Source organism: Fragaria vesca, linkage group LG7 (assembly GCF_000184155.1).
Source record: "Fragaria vesca subsp. vesca linkage group LG7, FraVesHawaii_1.0, whole genome shotgun sequence".
Taxonomy (NCBI): domain Eukaryota; kingdom Viridiplantae; phylum Streptophyta; class Magnoliopsida; order Rosales; family Rosaceae; genus Fragaria; species Fragaria vesca.
Window position 1 is genome coordinate 5,993,099 of NC_020497.1, and position 9,937 is coordinate 6,003,035.

The 9,937-nt window shown below is 36.7% G+C and overlaps 2 protein-coding genes across 2 annotated transcripts; both read left to right on the forward strand.

Annotated features, from left to right (window-relative positions):
- Positions 1–550: 550 nt before the first annotated feature.
- On the forward strand, positions 551–7,151 carry LOC101299031 (SPX domain-containing membrane protein At4g22990-like). The gene is made up of 12 exons (XM_004306809.1): positions 551–615; positions 2,092–2,162; positions 2,242–2,362; positions 2,846–3,172; positions 3,292–3,396; positions 4,008–4,459; positions 5,284–5,585; positions 5,678–5,740; positions 5,823–6,013; positions 6,176–6,366; positions 6,457–6,590; positions 6,913–7,151. The coding sequence occupies exons 2-12, from the start codon at positions 2,110–2,112 to the stop codon at positions 7,149–7,151; spliced, it is 2,178 nt and encodes a 725-aa protein (XP_004306857.1). The 5' UTR covers positions 551–615; positions 2,092–2,109.
- Positions 7,152–7,965: 814 nt separating this feature from the next.
- Positions 7,966–9,571, forward strand: LOC101299326. The gene is made up of 3 exons (XM_004306810.1): positions 7,966–8,114; positions 8,255–8,374; positions 9,207–9,571. Exons 1-3 carry the CDS (start codon positions 7,986–7,988, stop codon positions 9,285–9,287), a joined length of 330 nt encoding a protein of 109 aa, XP_004306858.1. The 5' UTR covers positions 7,966–7,985; the 3' UTR covers positions 9,288–9,571.
- Positions 9,572–9,937: the final 366 nt, after the last annotated feature.

The following is a 9,937-nucleotide window of genomic DNA, read 5'->3' on the forward strand; positions in this document are numbered from 1 at the left end:
CACTTGGAGTGTGCTTGTTGGTAGTTCTACTTTCTTTTTTGTTTGGGTAGGGTTAGGGTTTGATTTTTGATCAGGGGTTTCTGTCACTTTCTGTTTTGGGACTAGTCAAGTTTGCGATCTTGCTCCCTTATAAAGTTTGTCATGATATTTTCCTTTGGTTGATAATTAGTATGTGATGATGTTATTCTTAAGAAATATGATGATGTTGGGGTGTTGGATATTATCATTCCATACTTAGTGAGTTAGTGTAGAGACTAATCATATAATTGTAAAATGGAAGGTTGAATACCATCTATGTGACATGCATTAATGTATAAATCACATGAAGTTATGTCCCCATTATGATAATGAGATTATGAAAGCATTGAAAGGCAATGGATCTCTAAATAATTGCTAGCTTAACTTTAACTACAGATGTACCCATATATGCATAAAGAAATCAATACATGTAAACTTCTTTTTAACCCTATATATCTATGCAAATCCATACTCTATAGCACTATGATTTGCATTTGTATTATACATACCCTCAAGATCTTGAGGACTCTTTGTGTCTCCACTCAAGGTTGCATGCCTCTTCCTCACCGGAACTTCCAACAGCTCGGTCTGCAAATTGTAAGTTCACTATGTTCTCTTGATCAATAAACTTAAGCTTCGTATATATGCATATCTGATTCTTCACTTCTGATGAAAATGTCGCTGCGTCTAAAGAACCCAGTGATCAGGTAAGAAATTAAGACCAAGCAAAGATAATGAATTACCTCGGATTTGTTTCGAGCTTTGTAGGGGTGACACCGTGAGGGTGTGTTGTTGGTGTGGGATACACGGCGGTTGGCGGTGGATATCTACCATGGTTGGGAAAACGACGGAGGATTGATGACGGAGCTCGACGGGTGTGAAAATCCAAGTTAAGCAAAGCTAGGTCACTCTAGGTCTGCTCCCCAAATGCGACACGTGGACGTCAAATACCCCCTTCGTGTGGCACAAAACCAAATTTCGCGCGAGATATTCTGAGACGACCTTTGACTGCTCTCTTTGTGTTTTTGTTTCAGTTTGAGAGCGAGAGAGAGCTCCCTCCTCTCCTCAAGTTTTTCTCAACTACATTCCCAGAACCTGTTTCACAATATCCTTATCCATTTTGGTTTCAAATCCCCACGCATTTAGTTCCCTGTTCTCTTTGTTCCATTTTTTCTTCGTTTTTAAACTGGTGATTGTTTCAGAAGCCAAGAGTGAGGCGTATGATCGAACACGTAGGATGCATGGAAGATGAACCATTAGGTTTTTGAGTTTTGGGTTTCTGGTACATACCCTCCTTTTAATTTGGTCTCATGATTTCTGGGTTTTGATTGGTTTTTGGCTCTGTTGTTTTAGTGAAGAACTATTTCGGAAACCGAAGTTTGTTTAGGCATTTTATCGAACACTTAGTGTGCATAGAAGATGAAGGTATAGGGTTTTTGAGTTTGGGGTTTTTGGTAGAGACCCACTTTCTCTTTTAGTCCAATGGTTTCTGGGTTTTCGTTAGATTTTTTGCTATCTTCCTTTCTGTATTACAAAACGCTCACTGTATCAGCCTTTGAAATTTGGTTTTAGTGTCTCTTGTAGCCTTTTTGGGTAGTTTGGTTTCGTTTTGGTGATAGAATTTCAGGGGTTGTGTTGTTGTGCTTATTGTTTTGCTGTTTTGATTTGAAATTTAAATGTTTCAGAATCAAAGTTTCTGTCTTTTTTGTTTTGTTTAGAAGGAAAGTGTGTGTGTAGCTGAGAAAAATGGGGGAAATAAAAAATTGAGATATTTTTTTTGTTCTAACTAGTTCTATTTCCAAATTTTGTTTCCTATTTCTGTCACTGTGATAAAATCTCCAATATAATATGCTTCAACAGGTTAGAGAGTCAGTTACATGATATTGGAAATATTACATATTATAGAATTTTTCAGGTCAATCAAACATGTAATTAACATTAAAGAGGAAATAAAAAGATACCATGTAATATTCACTTCCTTTATCTGCTTTGTCCACTCTAATAATAGTAAGAAGTTGTCCAGAAAGTGGTATTTGATTTGTTCATTGTGTGTTTCTGATCTTCTGATTGCAGAATCATTCACTTTGAAAGATGGTGGCATTTGGGAAAAAGTTGAGAGAATCCCAGATCCAAGAATGGAAAGGGTATGTTCAAGTAATTTGAATTGCAAGTGCTCTTCGCTATATGCAAAGGCTTATAGTCTAATTTCTGTACTTCTTTCAGACACTACATTGACTATAAGTTAATGAAGAAGAAACTCAAGCGATATACGCAACAAGTTGAAGTTGGAACAGAAAATCACCTTATTGTTCTGAAGGACTTCTCTAGATTGCTAGATTGTCAGGTAATTACTGCAAAGAATTATATTTTTTTTATTTTTTTTAAAACTGAGCTGCTATACAATTCCATATTCACTTTATGATGTGCAGACTGATAATCGTGGGAGGGATATTGTGAGAACCCCTTGACTTTGTGACATTCTTTTCCATCTGAAATTGTGACCTTTGCTGCACTGGAAGTCATTCATTATTTTATCTGCTCCTAATTTTACTAAATGTGAGGCCAATGAATCACTGCTTCTTAAAAACAATGTGTCACTTGATTTCGTCTTGATTTCCAATATGTAAGATGGAAAGGGCCATCGTATAATCTAGAGTGAAGTTTTATAACATATTATTGTCTTATTGAGATCAATCACAAGGCCTTTTTTTTTTTTTCCCTAGCAGGACTAATACACTTTCATTTCTGGACAATTTAACTGTTGAAATGTTGAATCATAGATGTAACCATGAAAATAATCTTCCAATTTTTTGTTTCTATATTGCAGATTGAGAAGTTTGTTCTGTTTCTGTTGGAACAACAAGGAATTCTTGCAAGCAGGTTATCCACTCTTGGAAAACAGAATGATTCTCTTTTACAGCAGGCAGATAGAAAAAAAGTATCTGAATTGCGAGAAGCATATCGATCAATTGGTCAAGATCTCTTAAGAACTCTCTTTTTTGTTGAGATGAATGCCGTTGGTCTGCGTAAGATATTGAAGAAGTTTGACAAGCGATTTGGCTTTAAATTTACCAATTACTATGTGAAAACCCGTGCAAATCATCCTTATTCCCAGTTACGACAAGTCTGTAAGCATGTGGTAATGTATCAACTTGTTCTCTTTGTTGTTAAAGTTCTGGTTTTACACTCTTGGCGTATTATAGAACTGTACATTATCCAACTACTGTCTCTATAACTGAATACAACAATAATCAGCTAGCACTAAACATGCAGGGCATTGGAGCCGTTGTGGGAGCCATATCTCGAAACCTTGCTGACCTCCAAGATCATCGTGGGAGCTACATATCAATATATGATCAGCCTGCTTTATCCCACCCGGTTTACTCTTACATCCATTGAAGTATTCTATGAAACATCGATACTCTATTCTAATCTTTCTGACTGAATTTCAAAACATTATTTATAGTACTAGATAGTTCTTAAATTCATAGGCAGACATCACTCAGAAGGCTTAACTTGTTGACACAACCGTCTTAAAATTTTCTGCCACTAAATTCTATCTTACTTGACCCAGATAAAGACTGTGATTAGGTTTATTCAAACTGGCAGTCCTCTTAATACGAGAGACGCATGCATTGGTATGCAAGAAAACTTTTAATTAAGTCACACAGAGCTGAGATATACTGAGCAGAGACTTAATGGTTTGAAAAAAGGGATTGGTACCTAGTCTTTCTCTGGTCTCACATCCAATTGGTACCTAGTCTTTCTCTGGTCTCACATCCAAGTACGATAATAGAGTTAGGATTTTGTTTCACAATGTTACACTGTGTTACATATAGGGATAATAAAAATAAAAAAACTCCATTGAAAATTATACATGTGTTAGTAGATTCTAAACATTTCGCCAGCATGTTAGCCTCCTTTTAGGCTTTTGCAGGTCTAGTTCTACATTCCACTGACCTAAAGTACTTGTTGAATTGCATTTGCAGGATCCAGTTGTTGATTCTATCAGAGCCGCAGTGGACAGGTTGTCAAACTCGACAAATTTCCTCCATTATTTGGGAAAACATGCACTTATTGTGCAGGACGAGTTTCCAAGTTCATCAGAGGATTCTACTGATGACAACTATCATTTCATGTCACTTCTCTTGAATTTGGCAAATACATTTCTGTATATGGTCAATACATATATAATTGTCCCGACCGCTGACAGATACACCATGACCCTTGGAGCTGCCGCAACAGTCTGTGGTGTTGTGATTGGGTCAATGGCTGTTGCCCAGGTGTTTTCTTCAGTTTATTTCAGCGCATGGTCAAATAGATCATACATGAGACCACTTGTGTTCAGTAGCATAGTTCTTTTTGTGGGGAATACCTTATATGCACTGGCGTATGATCTTGATTCGTTATCAGTACTTCTGATTGGTCGACTCTTCTGTGGGTAAGTGACTCTTCTATCATAGAACTAAAGTTTATTTTTTGAATTAGCTGGTTTCTGTTGCATGTCACCATTGTCATGCTGAAACTTGAATGTATTATGGGACATATTAGCATTATTCTGCTTTCATGTGAAAATTCAAAAGTAGTAGTATACTAGTACACAAATGTGCAAGTGATTAAAGTGTGTTGTTGTCTTGCATTATGTTTCTTAAGGAAGATTTTCAATCTATCTTATTCCCGTAGAGAACTAACTTTTACATTCCATTCTTGATACAGACTAGGGACAATTTTTTATTTTTTATTTTTATTTTTAGTTTTAGGGACTATTTTTTTTTTCTGAGAAGGCAGTGTATAAAGAAATAAATGGAAGTCTTAAAAATGAATTACATAATTTGATGACAGTTTTGAAAGAATATTGAGTTATGTTTTGGGAATTTCAGCAAATCCCCCAACTTCCTTATCAGTAAAAAAATGGAATGCGTACTAGATGTTTGACACATGAAATTATATCAAGTATGGTTATAAGGATGTAAGTTGCATCAACTGGTTTTGGAAGTCTAGAATGCCTTGGCTTGATATAATTGAGTCGGTTGCGTGAATATGCATACTTGTATTTGCTGATCTGGTTACTTCATTTAAATTTATATTCCTGTCAAGCTTTGTTTCTGAATGTAGTATGTATACATAACCTTGTTTTTGCATAAACATACATGCTGTTATTTTTTCAGGTTAGGTTCTTCTTGTCAAGCTTTCTTTCTGAATGTAGTATATATATACATTACCTCATTATTGCACATAAACATACATGCTGTCATTTTTTTTCAGGTTAGGTTCTGCAAGAGCAGTTAATCGGCGTTATATCAGTGATTGTGTACCCCTTAAATTGCGGATGCAAGCTTCTGCTGGTTTTGTCAGTGCTAGTGCACTCGGAATGGCTTGTGGTCCTGCTCTTGCTTGCTTATTCCAAACTGAGTTCAAGATTTACAAGTTGACATTCAATGAAGCCACATTACCTGGTTGGGTCATGGCTCTTGCATGGCTTGTATATTTGCTGTGGCTATGTATTTCTTTTAGAGAGCCTTCTCGTGAAACCAAAGAAAATGTTGTGCCAGAAGAATCTAATTCTGGTATGTGTACATAAAAATTTAATTACTTGGTTCCTTTCAGTATACTATATCTCCCCGATTATACTATATAATCTGGAGTTTTGCTGGAACAGGGAGGTATATAAATGGTTCTCGTGAAACTAAAGAAAATGCCTTGCCAGAAGAATCTTATTCTGGTTTGTATACATAATAGCTTGGTTCTTTTCAGTAACTCTATTTCCTGGTTATACTATATGACTCTGAGTTTCGTTGGAACAGGGAGGTTTATAAATATATCTGTGGACAATTATTCTACTCAACCATTACTGATGAACTCCAACAATAAGCTACAAGATGAAGACGAAGACGAGGATGAAGATTGTGATGATGCTGAAGAAGATTCCAAAGAAATCCAAAAGTCAGTCAATTCAATTGTGTCAGCATATAGATTGCTTACACCATCAGTAAAGGTATCGAGTTTCTTCTAATCATCATTTGATGCATCAACCATCATGCACGTCTCTCTGGCTTCGAGTCGGTGTCTATTTGGTCCTTCCAATCTTTCTTGGTTGTACAGTGCGACTATTCATTACTGGTCTGATATCTTACTTGAACTTTCTAATTCCCACCAGGTTCAACTACTTGTATATTTTATGCTCAAATATGCTATGGAGATCGTACTTGCTGAGTCAAGTCTCATCACTGGATATTATTTTATTTGGTCAACTAGCAGCGTCGCAATCTTTCTTGCATGTCTTGGGTTAACAGTGCTTCCAGTCAATGTTCTTGTCGGAAGCTATATCAGCAACATATTTGAAGAAAGGTAGATCTTTGAGTATGAGAAATCACTATGTTAAACTATAACGCACATTTTCTCCACTGCTGATTCATATTTGTGTTGACCTGATTGCAGGCAAGTTTTATTGGCCTCTGAAATTCTGGTATGCATAGGTATACTACTAAGCTTCCACATCTTCAGCTCTTACTCTGTGCCTCAATATGTCGGCTCAGCTCTTCTAACCTTCGTGTCAGCTGAAGTCCTTGAAGGTGATATCTTGTCTTTATATTCAAACTCCAATTGTGTTGCAACTTTAGTCTGGACTGTGGGAGAACCCACATTTAGTTTATCTATTTACGAAATATGATAAGTGGATATTGCTGGTAACTATTGGTAGTAATTTTGGCAATTTTTTTTTCCTGCGTTTTTTTCCCCTGAGATGTTATCAATATTTTCTTTGCTCAGTGCCTCAACTTATGCAGTCTTCATTAATCCATGACGTCATTGTTCAAGTTTCTAGATGCATCACATCTTTCTCAATTCATGCTATATATTTGCTAAAAAAAACTAACACTTGCTTGACTAATCTAGGTGTGAACTTATCACTCCTATCTCGTGTCATGTCATCAAGACTTTCTCGTGGGACTTTCAATGGTGGATTGCTTTCAACTGAAGCAGGGACCCTGGCCCGGGTAGTTGCAGATGGAACAATAACCCTAGCTGGGTATTTAGGTGTAAGCAAGGTCTTGAATACCACCTTGGTTCCTTCTTTGTTCTTCTGTGTTTGTTCCATTGTTGCCACCTGCTTCACCTACAACTCTCTCTACTAATTTCCCTTGGATGACATATGATGTTGTATATTAGAGCTTAACTCGTGTCTATGCGAACAATGCTTTTCGGTGCTTGTGTTCAGATCATTTCAAATGAAAATGAGAAAATCAGCCCTTTGTGTATATCTTTGTCAAGTGCTCCAAATGCTATGCAAAACTAGTGAATTGGAGAATCTGCATTATATGATTGATCATCACAGCATTTGCATTAATCGACCCCCTAATTTCTATACAATGTGTTGCTCTATTATGGCATGGATTTGTCAAATTAGCCTTTTTGCTCCTGGTCACTATAAGGGTGTTCTTGATGCCCGTTTATTGGCCTCTCTTGGAGTTGCTCCTAAAGATGGTAAGGCTCCTAGAATTCAACATGTCTTAGGGTGCGTTTGGTGCAGCTTATAAGCTTTTGGGCTTATAAGCAAGAATGAAGTTGTTGTTTGGTAAACACATAAATAAGCTCCTTTTTAAACAACTCGAGTCTATTTTTCAGGTAAAAGGAGAAGGACCCCTCCTTTCACTTATAAGGAGAAGTCAGAAAAACGCGGTACTGTAGCTGCGAATTAATGAAATTTTCGAAATGGCAATGGGTACCCTTGTAAACTTCAACAAATTACAAGGGAGCCGCCTCCATCGCGTCTCAACTCTCTCACTTTCTCATAGCTCGCTCCTCCGTTTCTTCAACATCAACGCGTCGAAGATCTCGGCACCTCTTCATCGCTGCTGATGTTGGCCGTCGCGATCTTCGTCAACAAGTTCCCCTGAGTCTTCTCCGCCACAAGTATCTCTTCCTCCGGCGCCTTCGACCCCCGGTCCATCGTCCTCGCCGTCTCCGGCATGTCAATCTCGTCGGAATCCCACCATCCAGATCTTCATCAACACTCCCTTCACAGCACTCTGTCCGTCGTCGGGGACGAAACCTGGCCGGGAGAAATATCTTATATCCTAGTTGCTGTTTTAATATGGGTATGATTGATCGAATCCTTAATTATTGAATGTATACACTTGCTTCAGTATGTCTTATTTTTCTTGGGTAGATTGTTGAATTGATATGTCTTGGGTATGTGCCTTCGTCTTTGAAAGGGGGTTCTTCTGTTTGCTGCAAGTCTAGGTGCGAGGATAGAGTTTTAACATCAATTCGGGGACTGTTCAATGACTCTGAGCTTGATTCATTTGGCCTTATCCCGTCAAGCTTGGTAGGTGAAGATTACACAAAATCTGTGAAGGTAAATTACTTCTGTTTCAATTAGAATCTCTTGCTTGCGTAGGTATCTACATGCATTTCAATTAGTGGATGCCTTTATGCAGATTTGATGACTATCATTTAGTTTTTGTTGTTTGATTTGTTGTATTGCTTGTAGTATATATATTGTTGCTTGATAAATCTATTGAAGATAATAATTTGAGCAAGTACAATATGTTTAAGTTGCAGTAGTAGATAGCAGAATCTCAGGATTTTGGTTTGTCTATATCAGTAACACTTTTTTGAAGTGTAGCAGTGTTCTACTGAATTTTCTGGAAAACTATTGTTATGATCTATTTGAACTATGTTTTACCTGGCTTACCGGTCTTCAAATGTTCTGAAAATTTGACAGGTTTCTTTTAAGTTAGTTATCTAGCAACCCGGAAATTTTCAGCTTATTTCGATGAAAATTACTCGGTGAATTTTTAAAGTTTAGTCTGCATTGGAAACAAGTTCCAGAATTTTAACTGCATATCTTTGTTTTCTGCTCAGTTTCGAACTCTTATTTAAACCATTTTATATCTGATCTTCTTGTATGTAAAAGTAGACATTCCAATATCTGTTTCACAACTGATTTCAAGTCATTTGGTCTTAAAATGAATATTTGGTGGTTTTTCTAAGTTGTTGTTGCTGCTGCTATAGATTTTTCTGAATCCTGAAAATTTGCTCAGTTTTTGTTCTAGTTTTGCCACACTTCCCGAACTTTTGAATTGCTTGAGATTTTTAGTATGTTCTTTCTTTACATGTTTACAAGGAAAGTTGTAATTCATGGATTGTTCATATTCATATGATTGATTCCAAGTACATTTATGCAGATGAGTTCTTTGCAATTGAATTTCACCGACCTCTGCAACAACGGATCATCCCTCGATGAGCTCAATACAATTTTCCACTAACTACTGCAATTGAAATTTTGGGATGGTGTTGGAGATGCTCTAAAGAAAGCAAGTGATGCCAGTTAGCTACTGCAACTAAGCACTGTATAGTACTCTGTTCTTGTCCATCCTTTAGCTACAAACTGAAGTCTCATCTACATTTCATGCTGAGGAACTCAAGCTATCATGTGGATCTATTGTTCACAATAAAAAACTTATGTATTCAGTTATTTACATGTAACTATCGGATTGATGTATCGAAAATCAATTAAAAAGCTATGGTCCGATCATGTCCATTACCACCCATTACCTAAATAGTTGTACAATTTATTTTAGAATTATCCAATATTGATCATAGGATCACCATGATTTATAAAAATTGGAAGGTGAAACTAGCCATAAAAAAATAATTATAGTAGTAGCAAACAATCAAGTCAAAATAATATGTCCAAATTGGTCATTCCACAACAAAAAGCACAAGTCAGTTTTCAGTTTACCAAACACGTTTCTTCTGTTTTTGCGACTCACAACACTTATAAAAAGTCAGTTTACCAAACACTCAGCCACTTTGCTTTCTAGTTACTTATTCTTAAGAATAAGTAAAAAGCTTGCTTTTTTTAAAAGTACAGCTGCACCAAACACAGCCTTATGGCAGCCTCCGTTTTTTCCTT

What these genes read in the sequence shown, in the direction of transcription:
- LOC101299031 (XM_004306809.1), top strand. Translation starts at nt 2,110, where the DNA reads ATGGTGGCATTTGGGAAAAAGTTGAGAGAATCCCAGATCCAAGAATGG. An exon ending in ATGTGGTAATGTATCAACTT is followed by an intron (nt 3,173 to 3,291) that starts GTTCTCTTTGTT and finishes CTAAACATGCAG; the next exon opens with GGCATTGGAGCCGTTGTGGG. An exon ending in GTCAGCTGAAGTCCTTGAAG is followed by an intron (nt 6,591 to 6,912) that starts GTGATATCTTGT and finishes TGACTAATCTAG; the next exon opens with GTGTGAACTTATCACTCCTA.
- LOC101299326 (XM_004306810.1), top strand. Translation starts at nt 7,986, where the DNA reads ATGTCAATCTCGTCGGAATCCCACCATCCAGATCTTCATCAACACTCC. An exon ending in TAGTTGCTGTTTTAATATGG is followed by an intron (nt 8,115 to 8,254) that starts GTATGATTGATC and finishes GTTTGCTGCAAG; the next exon opens with TCTAGGTGCGAGGATAGAGT. An exon ending in ATTACACAAAATCTGTGAAG is followed by an intron (nt 8,375 to 9,206) that starts GTAAATTACTTC and finishes ACATTTATGCAG; the next exon opens with ATGAGTTCTTTGCAATTGAA.